This window comes from Podarcis tiliguerta (genome assembly GCF_965153285.1).
Source record: "Podarcis tiliguerta genome assembly, chromosome: 16".
In the NCBI taxonomy this organism is placed as follows: domain Eukaryota; kingdom Metazoa; phylum Chordata; class Lepidosauria; order Squamata; family Lacertidae; genus Podarcis; species Podarcis tiliguerta.
Window position 1 is genome coordinate 18,225,083 of NC_139549.1, and position 21,006 is coordinate 18,246,088.

A 21,006-nucleotide genomic window follows, 5' to 3' on the forward strand; every position below is an offset into this window, starting at 1 on the left:
AAAGAGGGCAAAACCGGGGTGAAGAGGGCAAAACAAGATTAAGAACAGAAGCAGAAATATTTTGCTATTGGGGGGTGGGAAATAAAGAATGAAGCGCACAGCACAGGACACACCTGCAGACATTCTCCCTGCCCCATAAAGTTGGGTGACTGTTAAGGAGAAGGGGGATTGGTGCGGGGGGGGGGGGGAGGTAGCAAAGAAGAGGAGGGAGGGATGTTAGGGTGGAAGGAGAGAAAAACACAGAAGACACTTTGCGATTTCAGGTTGTTGTTTTTACATCCCTCCTTACAGAATTAGGAGACTCTCACAAAAGAGGGAGGTTATTGGTGCTGATGGGGATTATTTGGGGGGAGGGGTGTTACAAAAAAAAAAGCAAAAACAGCAACACAGGAGAGGGCACGCGCTTCCAGGCACACACACCGTCCAGCTATTTTGCTATTTTCTTGCATTTCTCAAGCCCTCTCTGTAAAACAAAGGAGCTGTTAGATAGGGAGTATTATTGAAGGTGGGGAGTATTTTATATCCCCACCCTTGGGTTTCACTATAATCCCGTCTAATGTTGGTGTAATTAACTGAGTTCTTATTACTTGGTTTATCTTATTGCACAGATCCTGCCCTATTGCTAAATAATTAATATTAATAATACATTGTGGAGCGGCAGTTGGAAGGAGCTAACTTGATGACCCAGTTGGATGGCTTTAGAAGAGGATTAGGCAAATTCCTGGAGGAGGCTGTTCTCCCTCAACTATTGCAAGCTGCATGCCTCTGAACACCGGTTGCTAGCAATAACAAGTGGGAAGAGTTTTCTTGCATCCAGGTACTGCTTACAAGGCATTTCAAGAGGCCTCTCCTTGGTCACTGTGAGAATAGGATGCTGGATGAGGTGGGCCAATGGCCTGTTCCAGCAGGGCTTTGCTTATGTACTAACAGATGTTTTTAGTAAATTATACTAGGTCAGATTTTGGATCCATGTTTTTATTTTTACTGTATGGCTGAAGAGCAGGGACCGAAGGGGAAGACTCTTGTTGGAAGACAAAGATTGTCATTCATTTCTATAAATCTTATAAGAACTGTGTTACATGCTGCAAACATTTATTTGTGCTTGGAAATTAAATTGCCCACCAACCAGCCATGGCCATTATTCCATGGAATCCATCTTCAACATGATACCATGTCACTCCATTGACCTCTGGTCACTTCTTTAACAACAGCCCATCGTCCCAGAGAACATAATACTTGCAGCTTAAAATGAAAGTATCAGGGAGATGGATGTCCATCTGTCATTGATACGTTCCATGGGGGGGGGGGGATGCACTGGGACAACCAATCTCAGTGATCACTGGTAGGAGGAGTTACGCTAAGACCAGATCATGTCAATACCGAGGAGGCAGGTTTAGTCGTTATTTGAGGACTATCCCTGCCTCCGGGTCTGGTCTTGTCCGGACGGATACTGGAATCAGCAAGGGATACCCACATGACCTGAAGGTGCTGCTATGCAATGCCAGGTCAATGATTCACAAGACCACTGCCATCCATGACTTGATCATGGATGGAGGACTTGACATGACATGTGTAACAGAGACTTGGTTGGATAAAGCAGATGGGCCTGTCCTTGCCACTGCTTGTCCACCAGGTTTCTCTTACACACAGCAACCCAGGCCTTGTGGGCGGCGGCGGCGGGGGGGGGGGTTTGCAGTGATTTTTAAGAAGTCATTAGTTTGCACCAGCCGTCCTATTGGGAAGACCCAGTTCTCTGAGTGCATGTTCTGGAAGTTGGGCAATAGGGGCAGTACAGGATTCCTTTTGGTGTACTGACCTCTCTGCTGCACCAAGGATTCCCTGCCCGAGCTGCTTCAGGTCTTGGCAGATGTTATTCTGGAGACACCTAGTTTGGTTGTCCTAGGGGATTTTAACATCCATGCCGACACGACCTTACAAGGGGCCGCTCGGGACTTCGTGGAAAGCATGGCCTCCATGGGGCTGTCCCTGAATAAGTCTGGCCCAACTCATAGCTGCAGACATGCCTTAGACCTGGTGTTCACCTCTATGGATGTTGGTGATCTGACACTAAGTAAAAGTGAAACTAAAGAAGTGTCATGGTCAGATCACTTCCTGGTGCAACTGGACTTCTCTGCAACCCTTCCCCTCAGCAGGGAGGTGGGACCGATTCAGATGGTCCTCCCCCGCCACTTAATGGATCCAAATGGTTTCCAAAGAGTGGGAGGGGATGCTTTGTCCCATGTTGATGGCCTTTCAGCTGATTCCCTGGTGGCCCACTGGAATGTGGAGTTAACCAGGGCTATTGACTGTTTGGCTCTGAAGCATGGAGCCCGGACAGCCCCGTGGTTTTCCATGGATCTGAGGGCAATGAAACAATTGCTCAGACAGGTAGCGTGCCGGTGGCAGATAATTCATTCTGAAGCTGACTGGACACGAGTTAGAGCTCAATGTTGAGCCTACCAAGTGGCGATAGCGACGGTGAAGAAGACTTTCTTCACCACCTCTATTGCATGGAGAAAATAAACAGCAGTAAGAGACTGTTTCAGGTGGTTCGCAATTTAGCAGAACCACCTGCTCCATCAGGGCCCATTACAGGCCACATGATCTCCTGCAATGATTTTGCAAAGTTTTTTGTAGATAAAGTCACTCAGATTCGGGAAGAGGTAGACTCCACCGTGGGAGCAGGGCCGGGGCGGGAGAGTGCTAGAATCCTGTCTATCAAGTTGCATGGGATCAATTCCAATCTGTTACCTCCGAAGATGTGGACAGGCTGCTTGGACGAGTGAAACCAACCACCTGTCTCCTTGATCCTTGCCCATCCTGGCTTATAAAAGCTAGCCGGGAAGGGCTGGATGATAGGCTTTGCAGGGGGGTGGGGGTGAATGCTTCTCTCTGTGAGGGAGCCTTCCCAGATCTGCTGAAAGAGGTGGTCATTAAACTGCTTCTTAAACAAACATCTCTAGACCCAGCCAATATGGCCAACTATCGCCCAGTCTCAAGTCTTCCATTCTTGGGCAAGGTGATTGAGTGAGTGGTTGCTGAACAACTCCAGGCATGCCTGCAAGAAGTGGACCATTTTGGATCCCTTCCAGTCAGGATTCAGGCCTCATCATGGGATGGAAACTGCCTTGGTCGCACTGGTCGATGATCTCTGGCAGGCTAGGAAGAAAGGTGAGAGCTGTTTCCTAGTTCTGCTGGATCTCTCAGCGGCTTTTGATACCATTGACCATAACATCTTTCTGGACAGTCTAGAGGGGCTGGGAGCTGGGGGCACTGTTATACAGTGGTTCTGCTCCTTCCTCCTGGGCCGTGTTCAGAAAGTGGTGGTGGCGGATGAGTGTTCAGACCCCTGGGGTCTCACTTGTGGGGTGCCTTAGGGTTCTGTCCTCTCCCCCATGCTTTTCAACATCTACATGCAGCCACTGGGAGAGATCATCAGGGGGTTTGGGCTGGGTGTTCATCAGTATGCGGATGATATCCAGCTCTACCTCTCTTTCAAATCAGAACCAGTGAAGGTGGTGAAGGTCCTGTGTGAGTGTCTGGAGGTGGTTGGAGGATGGATGGCAGCTAACAGATTGAGGCTGAATCCTGACAAGACAGAAGTACTGTTTTTGGGGGACAGGAGGCGGGCAGGTGTGGAGGATGCCCTGGTCCTGAATGAGGTAATTGTGCCCCTGAAGGACCAGGTGTGCAGCCTGGGAGTCATTTTGGACTCACAGCTGTCCATGGAGGTGAAGGTCAATTCTGTGTCCAGGGCAGCTGTTTACCAGCTCCATCTGGTACACAGGCTGAGACCCTATCTGCCCGTGGACTGTCTCGCCAGAGTGGTGCATGCTCTAGTTATATCTCGCTTGGATTACTGCAATGCTCTCTATGTGGGGCTACCTTTGAAGGTGACCCAGGAACTACAACTAATCCAGAATGCAGCAGCTAGACTGGTGACTGGGAACGGCCGCCGAGACCACATAACACCAGTTTTGAAAGATCTACATTGGCTCCCAGTACATTTCCGAGCACAATTCAAAGCGTTGGTGCTGACCTGTAAAGCCCTAAATGGCCTCGGTCCAGAATACCTGAAGGAGCATCTCCACCCCCATCGTTCTGCTGAGGTCCAGCACCAAGGGCCTTCTGGCAATACCCTCACTGCGAGAAGCCAAGTTACAGGGAACCAGGCAAAAGGCCTTCTCTCTCTCTTTTTTTTAAAAGATATTTATTAAAAGTTTTATAGTTACAGAAAAAAGTGTAAAAGAAAAAAGAAACAATGAAAAATTTAACAAACAATACATCAAAAGTAAGAAGAAAAAAACGAAAAAGAAAAAAGAAAAATACATCAAAACAGCATAATAAAAAGAAAAAAACACATCCAAATTCCATATCATTATCTTTCATTTACTTGTTTCCTCAACTTCCTCACACCTCCCTTTTTTGTATTCTAGTTCAAAATAGCTAATTCAGCAAATCCTTTCCCTCTTTCTCAATTTTTTGTTCTATAATTTATCTTAACATAATCTAACTTTAAATTTTCCACTTTAGCCCATTAACAATCAGTTTTTGCTTAATTCTTTATAACATTTCTGCTAAAACCATATAACTTCATTCCAGTATTCTTCTAACATTCATTAATTTTGCAATATTTCTGTAAATATACTTTAATTTTTTTCCAATCTTCTTCCATCAACTCCTCTCCCTGGTCTCGGATTCTGCCAGTCATTTCCGCCATCAGGCAGAAGGCCTTCTCAGTAGTGGTACCCACCCTGTGGAACACCCTCCCACCAGATGTCAAATAGAATAACAACTACCAGACTTACAAGACATCTGAAGGCAGCCCTGTTTAGGGAAGCTTTTAATGTTTAACAGACCACTATATTTTAATACTTTGTTGGAAGCCCCCCAGTGTGGCTGGGGAAACCCAGCCAGATGGCTGGGGTATAAATAATAAATTATTATTATTATTATTATTATTATTATTATTATTATTATTACCTCTTTTGTCGCCACAATGTCCTGGCAAAGGCAGTGATACTGCTGTTGCCATGAAATCAACACTGGCATGAATGTGTCATCCATGAGAACCTGGGCTCTCTGAATCATGAGGGATGAAAGAGGCCAAAGTATGAGAACGCTTTGTGAAGATGCATTGAAGAACGTTTTAATGAGAACAATTTGTGAAGGTGTGTTGCAGGGAAAATATTTTAGATAAAAGAAGGATGCATGCCCTGATCTGATTGACCTTCAGAGTATAGAAATCCCATGCACCTCTTCTTGGCTGTGGATGTTCTCTTGCATATGCTGGAGACTTGTACAAAAGCCACTTGGCATCGGTCAAAGGGGAGGTCCCCACCTCTGTGCTTCTGAGCTGAAGGGAAATGGCGTTTGGTGGAACTCTGTGGATGCTGCTATTATGTATGATCATTTTCATTCACTCCTTGCTGTTTGCACGGGGAGTTTATTATCATTTTACAAGGACCCACATTCCTCCAGGAATCACCCACGGCAGAAAATTATATTTTTTATCTTTTGCATTCGGATATCTCCTTGAACTGGTAAGTTTGTTTTACATATATCACAATCAAGGGGTTGGGGTGATACTCCCCCCCCCCATTAAAAAGGCTGCAGTGTTTGGGATTTTTTAGTTTAGAGAAAGGCAAGCTGCAGGTGACATGATAGCAGTCTATAAAATTTGTGCATGTCATGGAGAAAGTGGATAGAGAAAAATGTTTCTCCCTGTCTGATGCCACTAGAACTAAATGTTGGAAGATTCAGGAAAGCTACATGTATAAGAGGAGACTTGTTTGCACTGGACATTTTTAAACTATGGAAGTCTCTTTCACAGGGGGCAGTGATGGCCAGTGCTTTTTTCTTAAAAAAAAAATGTTTAGAAAACTCTCATTTTGACTCAAGAAAATCACCATGTAATAGTTCAAATCAGGAAAAATAAATACAGTAAATGGACAAAAGTACAAAGATTCACAAAATGTTTAGGGGTATACGTACCCCTGTGTCCCCCGCCAGAAAAAAGCACTGTGAATCCAAAGGTAAATTAACGAAAGAGAGGGCTATGGATGGCTGCCAGCCAGCATGGCTATGCTCTGCCTCTGCAGCTCAAGGCAGCAACGCTTCTGAACACCAGATAGGGGAAGGGGACAGGGCTCCTGTGCTCAGATCTTGCTTGAAGGTTTCCCACAGGCACTGTGAGAATGATCTGCTGGACTAGATCGGCCATTGGCCAGGACCAACTGGCTCTTTTTATATTCTTATGGAGAGTTTCATGCCAGCCCAAACTCCAAGAAGTGAGTGGTGAATGAAAGGATATACAGTGGTACCTTGGTTTGCACACATATTGGTTTGCATATATTTTGGATTACAAACAAGTCAAACCTGGAAGTGTGTGTCCCGGTTTGCAACCTTTTTTTGGATTACAACCCATTTTTTTGGATTATGAAACAAAAAAATTTTGGGGAGGCCCCTGTGGCGAAAGCGCCCCTTGAGTTACAACCTGTTTTGGTTTACCAACGGACCTCCGGAATGGATTATGGTTGTAAACCAAGGTACCACTGTACAATGTAGTTGCCTCACATCTGAGAGGTTCATTCCACAGGCAGTCCATATATGCAAAATATGATTATTATATGCAAAGCTATCTGAGGCTGATCATAAATGCTGAATGTTTTGGTTTAAACAGGGAGTGTTTAAACCAATCTATGGGCATTTGCCATAGATATGTCATCTGCAGGGCTGTGTACGATGCCATACCTACAAAGAAGGACTTAAACTTGATCAGAAAGGACCTGGTTTTTGATGGGGTGCCAGTGAGGGTGTACTGGCCCAAGACACCAGCTGCTGGAAACAGGAGAGGAATCATCTATCTTCATGGAGGCGCTGGACTCATTGGAAGCATCCGTAAGTTCTTTGAAAGAGTCTCAAAATGGTTCACTGTATTGTTTGAGGAGAATTTGGGCTGGCACATTAGTATAAAAGTCCTGAAATGTTTGCTATGGAGGGCTTTGGGTGGTTTGTACTGCCCCTGTAGGCAGTTTAAGTTTAATGCAAGATGGGACCATGAGGCAAGAAAACGGGGCTGAGGCCCCCTGTTACAAAGGTGTCCAGTTCTGTAGTAATTCTGTGAACGGCCCTGAAATTCTGTGAACCGCCCTGAGACCTCCAGGTATAGGGCGGTAGATAAATTCAATAAATAAGTAGAAATATATGAATTAAAATTAAAATTCCTAGTGTCACAGTCAATGAAAAATCTTAAAAATGTCAAAGAAGGTGTTTCTGCTTCGTGTACCAAGGGACTTTTATGAAAGGGCTTTAAGATGTGATCAGAAATAACTGGAAAGAAGCCAAGAAATGAGGGTGGAAGTTTGTTTTTGTTTTTTACCCACTGACACTGCTTGATCTCTGCTACAGATCAGGAGAGGGTAAAACTACAGAATGCCCCATTTACAAAGAGTTCAGTGCAACTGAGTTTTTCCCAGAGGAACTTCATTAAAATTTGTTGTTTTCTACAATCAAGTGGCATACAGTATACAATTTATGACATAAAAATAAATAAATAAGCTCATCTAAATTAGCTATATCTCTTTATTCCAACAGATTTATTTTTAGGAGGACTAAGCCTGTGTCAACTCACAATGATTTCAGTGTGAATGAGCAGGGGAAATTGTAATGGAGGGCTTGTGGGGCTTGTGTTTTCTTCCAGGAGCCTGTGAAAACGTCTGCTGTTCCATTGTCCACGAAAGTGATTCAGTGGTTGTGAATGTCGGGTAAGTGGTTTCACTCTCTTGGTATCCGAAACACTGCGTAATCCCTCTCAGCTTCCAACCTTTCCTGTGCCCAGAGGAATGCTGCTGATGCTGATAATAATAATTCTTTTTATGATGCCCATCTGACTGGGTTGCCCCAGCCACTCTGTGTGGCACCCAATGAAAAAAATTGTAAAAACCCAATACACCAAACACTAAAAACTTCCCTGGACAGGGCTGTCTTCAGATGTCTTTTAAAAATCACATAGATGTTTAACTCCTTGAAATCTGCTGGGGGGGGGCATTCCACAGAGCGGGTGCAACTACCAAAACGGCCCTCTGCTTCATTCCCTGTTACCTTTCACAATGAGGGAACTACCAGAAGATCCTTTGGAGCTGGGTTGGACGATGGGGATGGAAACGCTCCTTCAGGTATACAGGGTCATAGCTGTTTAGGGCTTTAAAGGGCCAACATTTTGAATTGTGCTCGGAAACCTACTGGAATCTGTGGTAAGAATTCACTTCAACACCACCTTGTTCGTTACCCAGGTGAGAAACCACCTTTTAAATCACAGAAAACTATTTTCAAGTCCAGCATCTTGGTTAGGCACCTGGTGTTTTTATTTATCTATTGCAATAGGACAGGGCTCAGTTCAGTGTGCCCATTAAGAAGGTCTGTCCGAGGCACATCAGATCGAAAGCTTATATAGTAACACAGCACACAAAGAGTCATAGAACTTCCCCTTTACATGTGTCAAGAAAGGTCATAGGTCATTGGATAGAAAACAAGTATGGCGTCTTCCTGCTATCAACTCCCCCCCATAACTTGGGACCTGTGTTCTTTAGGGGCACAGTTTCCCCATTCAGTTTCCCCCACACCTTCCCCGACCCCCGTTCACCAGAAACAGCTGTTGTTGTTTAGTCGTTTAGTCGTGTCCGACTCTTCAATGAGTGCAATTGTGCGGTAGTTGGAGCATTCTTTAGCACTGCCCTTCTTTGGGATTGGGATGTAGACTGATCTTCTCCAATCCTCTGATCACTGCTGAGTTTTCCAAACTTGCTGGCATATTGAGTGTAGCACCTTAACAGCATCATCTTTTAAAATTTTAAATAGTTCAGCTGGAATACCATCACTTCCACTGGCCTTGTTATTTGAAGTGCTTTCTAAGGCCCATTTGACTTCACTCTCCAGGATGTCTGGCTCAAGGTCAGCAACCACACTACCTAGGGCGTACGAGACATCCATATCTTTCTGGTATAATTCCTCTGTGTATTCTTGCCACCTCTTCTTAATGTCTTCTGTTTCTCTTAGGTCCTTACCACTTTTGTCTATTATGATAATCTTTGAATGAAATGTTCCTTTCATATCTCCAATTTTCTTGAACAGATCTCTGGTTCTTCCCATCCTGTTGTTTTCCTCTATTTCTTTGCTTTGCTCGTTTAAGAAGGCCTTCTTGTCTCTCCTTGCTATTTTTTGGAAATCTGCATTCAAATTCCTGTATATTTCTCTATCTCCCTTGCATTTTGCTTGCCTTCTCTCCCCTGCTATTTGTAAGGCCTCATTGGACAGCCACTTTGCTTTCTTGCATTTCCTTTTCATTGGGATGGTTTTCGTTGCTGCCTCCTGTATAATGTTTTGAGCCTCCATCCATAGTTCTTCAGGCACTCTGTCCACCAAATCTAAATCCTTAAACCTGTTCCTCACTTCCACTGTGTATTCATAAGAATTTGATTTAGATTGTATCTTACCAGCCCAGTGGTTTTTCCTACTTTCTTCAGTTTAAGCTTGAATTTTGCTATAAGAAGCTGATGATCTGAGCCACAGTCAGCTCCAGGTCTTGTTTGTGCTGACTGTTTAGAGCTTCTCCATCTTTGGAGAATCTTTGGCAGAGAATAATCAATCTGATTTTGATACTACCCATCTGGTGATGTCCATGTGTAGAGTCGTCTCTTGTGTTGTTGGAAAAGCGTGTTTGTGATGACCAGCTTGTTCTCTTGACAGAACTCTATTAGCCTTTGCCCTGCTTCGTTTTGATCTCCAAGGCCAAACTTGCCAGTTGTTCCTTTTATCTCTTGATTCCCTACTTTAGCATTCCAATCCCCTATAATGAGAAGAACATCCTTCTTTGGTGTCACTTCTATAAGGTGTTGTAAGTCTTCATAGAATTGGTCAATTTCAGTTTCTTCAGCACCAGTAGTTGGTGCATAAACTTGGATTACTGTGATGTTAAAAGGTCTGCCTTGGATTCGTATCGAGATCAATCTATCATTTTTGAGATTGCATCCCAGTACAGCTTTCGCCACTCTTTTGTTGACTATGAGGGCCACTCCATTTCTTTTGCAGGTTTCTTGCCCACAGTAGTAGATATGATGGTCATCTGAACTGAATTCGCCCATTCCTGTCCATTTTAGTTCACTGATGCCCAGGATGTCAATATTTATTCTTGCCATCTCATTTTTGACCACATCCAACTTACCCAGGTTCATGGTTCTTACATTCCAGGTTCCTATGCAATATTTTTCTTTACAGCATTGGACTTTCCTTTCGCTTCCATGCATATCCGCAACTGAGCGTCCTTTCGGCTTTAGCCCAGCAGCTTCATCAGCTCTGGATCTACTTGTACTTGTCCTCCGCTCTTACCCAGTAGTATGTTGGACGAGGGGCTCATCTTCCAGCATCATAACTTTTATATGCCTGTTGTCTTTGTCCATGGAGTTTTCTTGGCAGGGATACTGGAGTGGCTTGCCGGTTCCTCCTCCAGGTGGATCACGTTTGGTCAAAACTCTCCACTATGACCTGTTCATCTTGGGTGCCCTGCTCGGCATAGTTCATAGCTTCTCTGAGTTATTCAAGCCTCTTCGCCACAGCAAGGCAGTGATCCATGAAGGGGACCAGAAACAGTAGTTCAGTCTTATTGGGATTCAACTTCAATCCTTTAACTGTCATTCAGCCAGATAAAGTTTTAAATATAATGATTTTTCCAGCAATTAGAATAGGTGTTCATTTTATTTTATTTTATTTTATATAGATTTTTTATGTTTGGGGCGCATCTCCCTTTTACTTTGAGCATAGCAAGAACTCTGCTGGATCTGACCATCGTGTTCTCAGTGGTGGTAGCACATCCTGCTTGTGACTAGTACCCATTGGTATGAGTGATTGCTAGGAGTCCTGCCAACCAGATCAGGAGAGCTGCAGTAGAACCTGCTAATGGACAAGGGAAAGCAAGAAGGAAGGAGCTGGAGGGTGGAGAAAGGTGTGTTGTAATGAAACAGCTATTTGTCCAAAGGGAGAGTTTGCATTTGCTTTCCATTTTTGCCTCAGGTCCACCTGTAGCTGGCAAGTGGCCCCCAGAAGGTTGCATAGAAAGGAATGTGGCCCTAGGGGTGAAAGAGATTCCCAGCACTTGCAATATGTAATGCAGGAAAACAGTCCTTTTCTGTGAAGTGTATGATGTTGAGTGTGGGTGATATCTTGTTTTCTCTTTAGATTTCGTTTAGCACCTGAGCATCCCTATCCAGTCTCTGTACTGGACTGTTTAACTGCTACAATACACTTTCTGAAGAATGCAGAGGAATACGGAGTGGACCCCAACTCCATTGCCATTGGTGGGGAGAGTAGCGGAGGCACATTTGCAACAGCTATTTGTCAAGAACTGGTGACCAGAGAGGACCTCCCAAGACTGCGAGCTCAGGTCCTCATCAACCCATTTCTACAATCAGGGGACTTTGATTTGCCATCCTATCAGCAAAACCAATCAGTTCCTCCCTTGTTCAGGAAACGAATTATCAAATTTGGTTTAAGATATCTCACTGGGAAGGACATGAACGTGGACCCATTTATAAAAGGTGCCCATTGCCCTCCTCATTTTAGGAAGAAATACCAAAAATGGGTCAGTGCTGATATCATTTCAGAAGAATTTAAGGCCAGGGGCTATGTCCCTAATGCTCCTGCCCCATTTTCAGAAGAATTTTATGAACAAGTTAAAAGAGGTAATGAGACAATGTTTACCCCCCTTATAGCAGAGGATGACATAATCCGCCAGCTCCCAGAGACTTTCCTTCTAACTTGCGAGTATGATGTTCTCCGGGATGATGGGCTGTTGTACAAGAAGCGGTTATTGGACAACGATGTGCCAGTGACACATCATCATCTTGCAGATGCATGCCATTCAACAATTTGCTATTTGGGTTGGGGGCCCCTTGAATTTCCGAGCTCAAAGAAATGTTTGCAGCATGTGGTACAGTTCTTGAAAGGTTTATATAGATGAATTACCTTCTTTGTCTTCCAATGGCAGCCTTCCCTTTCTGTGGGGGGAACAATCCCCCTTTCCTAGTGTCCCAGTCCTAAAGTAAGAAGAAAAGGTCAGATCCAAAATTCTATCCAGTCAGATTTATTAAAATCATCATGACATCTGTAAGTACCTAAGCAAAGCTCTGTTGGATTGGCCCACTTCATCCAGCATCCTGTTTGGTTTGACATATCTCACTGGGAAGACAATGAATGTAGATGGAATTCTGAAAGGCGCCCATGTCCCTCCTGATTTGAGGGAGAAATACCAAAAATGGATAAGTGCTGATAACATTCCAGAAGAATTTAAAACTAGGGGCTATGTTCCTGTAGAACCTGCTCCATTTTCAAAAGAACTTTATGAACAAGTTAAAAGAGGTAATGAGACAATGTTTTGCCCCCCTTCACGCAGAGGATGACATAATCCGCCAGCTCCCAGAGGCTTTCATTCTAACCTGTGAATATGATTTTCTCCGGGATGATGGGCTGTTGTACAAGAAGCGGTTAGAGGACCACGGTGTGCCAGTGACATGGTATCATGTTCAAGATGGATTCCACGGAATAATGGCCATGGCTGGTTGGGGGCCACTTGAATTCCCGGGCACACAGAAATATTTGTAGAGTGTAATACAGTTCTTAAAAGGTTTATAGAAATGAATGACCTTCTTTGTCTTCCAATGGCAGCCTTCCCTTTCTGTGGGGGGAACAATCCCCCTTTCCTAGTGTCCCAGTCCTAAAGTAAGAAGAAAAGGTCAGGTCCACAATTCTACCCAGCCGGATTTATTAAAATCACCATGACATCTGTAAGTACATAAGCAGCATTCATTGGCATACAACCTGTCATAATGCAAACATTCCTAGAGCCTCCTCCATTAATTGGCCTGATCCTCTTTTAAAGCTACCCAACCAGGTCACCAAGTTAGCTAATTCCATTGATTAGCTGTCGCTCCATAATACCATATTGGTCCGAATATAAGTCACACCTTTAAAATTCAACAGGGGGAAAAAAGACAATACCCAAATATAAGCCGCTCCCTTAAAATTCCACAGGCACTCACAAACGTTCTGTTTTACCATATGTCTGTTTGAGCAGCAATATCGTAAAAAAGCAAATTTTTGTAAGATCGTGAATTTAAGCCACACTTTAACTTTTGATGGTTGGAATTTGGGGGGGAAACTGTGGCTTATATTCAGGCCAATACAGAATTTGGAAGATATTTAGCAATAAGAAAGGAGCTCCTGGGCAAGTAACTAAATGGAGCTAAACCCTTGTGAATGATATGAACTCATTTAATTACACCAACATTAGACAGGATTATAGCGAAACTGAAGGGTGGGAATATATTTACCCTTCAAAATTAGGGCCATGATACCTGAAGTATCTTTCTATATATACCTCTTCCGACCAGATGTGTACACCTGAAAGCAGACTGGGATCTACGAAAGAGGGTGAGGGACTGAGGAGATATGGTTCTGCTGCACAGCCCCAAGCTATGTCCCCCCAGCTATTGTCAGCACTAACCAAAGTTTCCAGAACATTTTGAAGGTCACCTTCATGTGGAACCCATTGCAGTAATCCAAATGGGAGGTCACTAGTGCTGATCTTGACAGGAAGATAATGCCACAGGCCAGCATGGGGAGATGATGGGGGTAAGGAGGAAAATGACACAGAATAAGAGCTCCCTCGTAACTTGCAGACCTCATTTGACTCAGAGCGAATTATCTTACCTGCTCTCTCCAATTTCTGTGTTTGGTGGAAGGAGAACTATGCCTCTATGCAGAAGGAGGACACCAGGAAGAGGTGGGTGCTAGAAGGTGGAGTGCAACTCAGCTTGCAGAAGAGGCATGGGGTTAAGGCAGAGGGAGGGCCCCCCAGACTCCCAGACTATCCCTGTGCCTTTAACCTCTCAGCTGACTTCTCCATCTCTTCCTGGATTAGTCTGCTTCATCTGAGGTTACAGCCTGTTTTCCTTTTCCTCCTCCTATTTCTCTCTTGGCGTCTTCAAAGTATCCCCTGAGACAACAAACGACCAGGCAGGGCTGCCTTTTTCTTCTCAAGTCTAGTTTGTAAGACTAGAACTTGATACCTTTTCCTTCCAAGTATTTCCTACAATAACCAGCTTTCCTGTTTTCTTACGTACAAGCATCGGTCTGTGTGTGATTGTGACAGGTAAAGTCTGCTCTCTAAAGTCTATTCACAAGATCGATGCTGTTTACTGACTCAAGAGCTTCAAAAGGTAAAGGGGGTCAATAAGAGCAAGCCTATTTTAACGAATTATTGGCCCATTTATCCCAATAGCGTGGGAGAAAGGAGATCCACCTTATAACTAGAGTGAATGATTTCAGCAAGAAAGGAAATACTTTTCCATTCCCTTCCAAAAAAAAAGGACGACTTTAAAGGTTCTAAGCTGAAAAGCCCCCTGTGACAGACATCAGAGTCAGACCCCAATCTGGTTATGCAGTTACTTAGAATTCCACCAGAATTTTCACCAGGGAAATGTTAGAGGGTATAGAGTTATGCAAACCCCAAGCCCAAGGAGTAACTACCGGTATATAGCCTTTAGAAGACATCTGAAGCCAGCAATGTCTTGGGAAGTTTTGTAATGTCTTATGTTTTGTTATGTTTTTATATATGTTGGAAGCCACCTAGAGTGGCTGAGGAATCCCAGTCAGATGGCTGGCGTATAAATAATAAAATCATCATCATCATCATTATTGAATTGGACACCCCAATTTTCATCAGAGAAATGTTTGAAGGTATACACCATTTGAATGACAATGCCTGTCCACTTTGGGGGAGGGAGGCCCCCTCAAATATTTTTCCGGTGGGGGAACACCCCTTGGCCCCTTGGCGTTGGCTCCTTTGTTTTCTGTCTAGAATGTGTCCTTGAACTTCAATAAATGCCTCTTGTTTGCTAGGAAAGAGAAGGGCTTGTATCAAAACTCCATCACTATTTAGAAGACAAAATAAAAGTGCCCATTTCTGAAGCAGGTGGCTTTCAGAGAAATCAAGAACGTCCTGCTGATTTCTACTTCTTTTTTTTAATAATATTTTTAAATTAATTTTTAGCATACAGAAATTTTACAGACATACTACACAAATTATTATACATATATCCTTGTTTGGACTTCCTTCAGCATCTCTGATAGTCTTCCGTCTTAATTATTTCTCCTGCAATTCTTAACTTAATATTGCCTTTACATTTTCTAAGAAATCGTTTCTCCCCTTCCATTTTTACAATATTTCTTAAATTACTCCTCACAGAACTTCTTGTAGTCCTACAAACGTAATGCTCATTTCTACTTCTGGTGGCTTTCTAAGGCCCATTTGACTTCACTCTCCAGGATGTCTGGCTCAAGGTCAGCAACCACACTACCTGGGGTGTACGAGCCATCCATATCTTTCTGGTATAATTCCTCTGTGTATTCTTGCCACCTCAAAAATAAAAGTGCCCATTTCTGAAGCAGGTGGCTTTCAGAAAAATCAAGAACGTCCTGCTGATTTCTACTTCTGGTGGCTGCTGGGAGGGACCCTCCCTGCCCCTGGCAGAAGAGGGAGATTTCTTTGGAAATGTCTTACTGTGTGAGAACACCTACCGGTAATCCTTCCTATTCAATGATGTCCCTCTCCTCATCAAGAAAAAGAATGAGGAGAGTTACACAGTCCTCAGCTGTGCCGTGCTTGACCAGCTGTCCAAAGAGAAAACTGAAACGCTGGATGCTGCCTCTTTCTATAAAGAAATGAAATAAAGAAATGAAAAGCTGCATGTGCAGCAATCAAATTTGTGCAAGAGCAGGATTGGCTCCCATTGTGTGCATGGACAGTGCCAACCTCTTTGCTCAACACACTGTCCGGACAGGGGCAGAGATACTGCTGTTGGCAGGAGGTTAACGCTGACACTGATGTGCCATCCTGATAACTTGGGCTCTCTGAATCATGAGGGATTACAGAGGCCTAAGTATTTTGTGTCGGAGGGCAAGCTCCACGAAAAGGAAGAGGTGTTGCAAGAGCACTCAGTGTCTCTTGTAAGGAAGGATGCTTGTCATGACCTGCTTGGCCTTCGGGGGCTATGGAAATCACAAGCACCTCCTCCCCCTGCAGGAGGGGTTGGGAAAATGTACACACCTCCACATACACTCCACCCTGTGTGCAAAACAACCACAGTAACCAAGGAATGCAAGATAGCCTGCAATCTCTGAACAGATTACGGAGTTACTATTTTTTCTTCTCAATCGAAAGCAATGTGGGTTGGCCGAGGATGTTCTTCTTGCACATGCTGGAGACTGTTCTACAAAAGCCACTTGGCATCGGTCAACGGCGAGGTCCCTACCTCTGTGCTTCTGAGCTGAAGGAAAATGGCGTTTGGTGGAACTCTGTGTATGCTGATATTATATATGATCATTTTCATTCACTCCTTGCTGTTTGCACAGGGAGTTTATTATCATTTTACAAAGACCTACATTCCTCCAGGAATCGCCCACGGCAGAAAATTATATATTTTTTCTTTTGCATTGGGATATCTCCTTGAACTGGTAAGTTTGTTTTACATATATCACAACCAAGGGGTTGGGGTGATACTCCCCCCCCCCATTAAAAAAGGCTGCAGTGTTTGGGATTTTTTAGTTTAGAGAAAAGGCAAGCTGCAGGTGACATGATAGCAGTCTATAAAATTTGTGCATGTCATGGAGAAAGTGGATAGAGAAAAATGTTTCTTCCTGTCTGATGCCACTAGAACTAAATGTTGGAAGATTCAGGAAAGCTATAAGAGGGGACTTGTTCGCACTGGACATTTTCAAACTATGGAAGTCTCTTTCACAGGGGGCAGTGATGGCTGTCAGGTTGGATAGCTATCCAAATTCACGAAGGAGAAGGCTATAGATGGCTGCTAGCCAGCATGGCTATGCTCTGCCTCTGCAGCTCAAGGCAGCAATGCTTCTGAACACCAGATAGGTGGAAGGGGACAGGGCTCCTGTGCTCAGATCATGCTTGAAGGTTTCCCACAGTCACTGTGAGAATAATCTGCTGGACTAGATGGGCCATTGGCCGGGACCAACTGGCTCTTTTTATATTCTTATGGAGAGAGGGAGAGAAGGAGAGGGAGAGGGAGAGAGAGAGAGAGAGAGAGAGAGTGAGTTTCATGCCAGCCCAAACTCCAAGAAGTGAGTGGTGAATGAAAGGATAGACAGTGGTACCTTGGTTTGCACACATATTGGTTTGCATATATTTTGGATTACAAACAAGTCAAACCTGGAAGTGCATGTCCCGGTTTGCAACCTTTTTTTGGATTACAACTCATTTTTTTGGATTATGAAAAAAAAAAATTGTGGAGGCCCCAGTGGAGAAAGTGTGCCTTGGGTTACAACCTGTTTTGGTTTACAAACAGACCTCCGGAATGGATTATGGTTGTAAACCAAGGTACCACTGTACAATTTAGTTGCCCCACATATGAGAGGTTTGTTCCACAGGCAGTCCATATATGCAAAATATGTTTTTTATATGCAAAGCTATCTAAGCCTGATCATAAATGCTGAATGTTTTGGTTTAAACAGGGCGTGTTTCTGGAAAAACTGGGCATTTGCCATAGATATGTCATCTGCAGGGCTGTGTACGATGCCGTGCCAACAAAGAAGGACTTAAACTTGATCAGAAAGGACCTGGTTTTTGATGGGGTGCCAGTGAGGGTGTACTGGCCCAAGACACCAGTTGCTGGGAACAGGAGAGGAATCATCTATCTTCATGGAGGCGCTGGACTCCTCGGAAGCATCCGTAAGTTCTTTGAAAGAGTCTCAAAATGGTTCACTGTATTGTTTGAGGAGAATTTGGGCTGGCACATTAGTATAAAAGTCCTGAAATGTTTGCTATGGAGGGCTTTGGGTGGTTTGTACTGCCCCTGTAGGCAGTTTAAGTTTAATGCAAGATGGGACCATGAGGCAAGAAAACGGGGCTGAGGCCCCCTGTTACAAAGGCGTCCAGTTCGGTAGTAATTCTGTGAACGGCCCTGAAATTCTGTGAACCGCCCTGAGACCTCCAGGTATAGGGCGGTAGATAAATTCAATAAATAAGTAGAAATATATGAATTAAAATTAAAATTCCTAGTGTCACAGTCAATGAAAAATCCTAAAAATGTCAAAGAAGGTGTTTCTGCTTCATGTACCAAGGGACTTTTAGGAAAGGGCTTTAAGAGGTGATCAGAAATACCTGGAAAGAAGCCAAGAAATGAGGGTGGAAGGGACTTCCGGGTTAGCGCCTCTGGCAATGGCGGATTTCCTCTGACTGGGAGGAATCCGGTTCGTGGAAATTAGGATCTGGACCGCCACGGCGAGGCGGAGACCCATCAAAAACCACAGGCGGGAGAAGCCTGTGGATGTGGGATTCGGCTGGCACCTTTTGCGCCTCCCCTACTCATGGGGAAACCCGGTTTCGGGGATCCGGAGCGACGTGGGGTGAGCGGCACGGTACTTCGATTCGACTGCTCTTTTCACGGAGTGAAGCCGCATTGCTGCTGCCGGAGAGCACTGACTTTTTCCTGTGGACAATTGGATTTTAAACAACTACCCATGAGTAGAACGGAAAATTGGACTATGAAACATTTGAATTTGGCACCGAAGCGGGAAGGTCTAAACAGGAAGTCCGCCTTCCGCTTTTGTAAATAGATTGAAGCAAAGACATCGCAAGCTAAAGTCTGGAAAGTCGTTTGTAAAGGACTAAATTTCCATCAGCTAAAGCGACCAAACCCCCCTTGGAAGCAGGAGAAGAGGGGGGAATTTTAGATTGTTTAAACCTGCAGGAGAGAGAGTAAAGAAAGATAAATTTCCACCGTCTTAAACCTGGAAACGGGGTGTCAGAGTCAGACGCTTTGGGGAAGTTCATTGACTGTGAATAAAACGTTTTTTGACAGATAGTTAAAAAAGAGAAACATATTGATTCCAATGTTTCCTTTTGCATTTAAAAGGAACAAAATATCTGAAAAACGAAAGTAATTTTGTTGCTGGATCTGCTTTTAAAAAGACGGATACAATCAGAAATTGTTTCCTCTAGAGGGAGCTTGTGAAACTGTTGCTGGAGTCGATCTGGGGAACTCTACAGCTGTAGAGATTAAAGATCGTGGGAACCAGACATCGGCCTTGAACAAGAATGTGCCCAGAAGAACTCTTAGTGCTTGCTTTTTGCAAGACAAGCGCTTTACTGGAACAGCTACATGAGAAGATGGATTTGATGACTGTTGCAGTCAGCAATCTTGGACAAACAGTGAATACCTATATAGAAACCACTGAGGAACCAACTCAGGAATTTGCTTTGATAGGGCAAGTTGTGCAGAAGACAAAGGATGAGGTTGTTGCTGAACCTCAAGTAATAGAAATGGAGAGAGCCGCGGCCTTGCAGGAACATAAGTTGTTGTCTCTGACGACTGAACCTGGAGAAAGTCAGATTTGGAGAGATGGAGTACTGTTTGGTTTGGAGATGGGAAGTTGGATAGATCCCCCTATGCAGGGATGTTTTGACTTTTGGGATCTGGTTTTGGGCCAGGGGGGTTTGGAGTTGTGGGGGCCCTTAACCTTGGAGGGACTTTGAAACATGCCCTCAAATATTTTTTGGATTTCAGTGCTGACTATGGAGAATGGGCTGACCTGCCGAGAAGGGATAAAGATATTGTCAAGTTGGAGTCTCCCCGAGATCTACCCCTCAGTGAGAAAGGAAGGAAATTAAGAATAAGATCAGCAGAAGACAAAGTAAAGTGCAGGTATAAACATGAAGAAGACCTGCAGAAGGGACATGGAAAAGACTTAAGAGCCTCGGATATAAGGTCACCAGGTTGATGGACTAGATGGAAAGGATAGAAAGGACTGACAAAACCCGAGACCAGGATGAAGAGAAGATTGGATGAAGATTGGAAAAAGTTTAAAAATTTATTTAGAGAATTATTGTAAAATTAATGAGTGTTAGAAAAAATGCTGGAATGAAACTATTTGGCTTTAGTAGAAATGCTATAAGGAATTATGTATAAATAAGTTTTAAGTTTTAAGCTTTAGGGCTTTTTATGGTAAGATAAGGTTAAAATAAATTAAGGTAAATTAATGACAGAATATAGTGAAAGATGGAAAGGATTTGCTGAGATAATTAATAACTAGAATACAAAAAAGGGAGGTGCGAGGAGGTCGATGAAACAAGTTAATGAAAGATAAAGATTTGGGAATATTGGATTTGTTTTTAAATTTTTTGTTTGCTTTTCTTTTTGGTTTTGATGTATTGTGTATTTGTTTTTCCTTCTTTTTTCTTTTTGTTGACTTGTATTGTTTAATTCTTCTTTTCTTGTATATTTTTTTCCCTTCTTTTTCTGTTTCTTTTTTTCTCTGTAATTTTAAATTCTTAATAAATATCATTTTTAAAAAAAGAACGAAATGAGGGTGGAAGTTTTGTTTTGTTTTTTACCCAGTGACACTGCTTGATCTCTGCTACAGATCAGGAGAGGGTAAAACTACAGAATGCCCCATTTACAAAGAGTTCAGTGCAACTGAGTTTTTCCCAGAGGAACTTCATTAAAAGTTGTTGTTTTCTACAATCAAGTGGCATACAGTATACAATTTATGACATAAAAATAAATAAACAAGTTCATCTAAATTAGCTATATCTCTTGATTCCAACAGATTTACTTTTAGGAGGACTAAGCCTGGTGTCAACTCACAATGATTTCAGTGTGAATGAGCAGGGGAAATTGTAATGAAGGCTTGTGGGGCTTGTGTTTTCTTCCAGGAGCCTGTGAAAACGTCTGCTGTTCCATTGTCCACGAAAGTGATTCAGTGGTTGTGAATGTCGGGTAAGTGGTTTCACAGTTTTGGTATCCAAAACACTGCGTAATGCCTCTCAGCTTCCAACCTTTCCTGAGCCCAGAGGAATGATGATGATGATGATGATGATAATAATTATTTTTATGATGCCCATCTGACTGGGTTGCCATGCACACAATGCATGGG

The 21,006-nt window shown here is 43.5% G+C and overlaps 1 protein-coding gene and 1 pseudogene across 4 annotated transcripts in view; both read left to right on the forward strand.

The window, feature by feature from the left end:
* The first annotated feature begins 5,258 nt into the window (after positions 1–5,258).
* LOC310666479 (arylacetamide deacetylase-like 4) overlaps positions 5,259–21,006 on the forward strand; it is a 32,074-nt gene continuing 16,326 nt past the window's right edge. For 2 of the 3 annotated variants that reach the window (XM_083417387.1, XM_083417385.1), the window contains exons 1-3: positions 15,352–16,566; positions 17,584–17,800; positions 20,786–20,849. In XM_083417387.1, coding sequence (XP_083273513.1) covers positions 16,390–16,566; positions 17,584–17,800; positions 20,786–20,849 — 458 coding nt within the window. In that variant the 5' untranslated portion in view covers positions 15,352–16,389. Of the gene's footprint in view, positions 5,544–15,351; positions 16,567–17,583; positions 17,801–20,785; positions 20,850–21,006 lie in introns of those variants that run through there. The other variant, XM_083417386.1, reaches the window with a different exon arrangement.
* LOC310666486 (arylacetamide deacetylase-like 4) lies at positions 6,650–12,020 on the forward strand (annotated as a pseudogene). Its single transcript, XR_014515511.1, has 3 exons — positions 6,650–6,900; positions 7,703–7,766; positions 11,233–12,020. The product of XR_014515511.1 is annotated as an arylacetamide deacetylase-like 4 (transcript).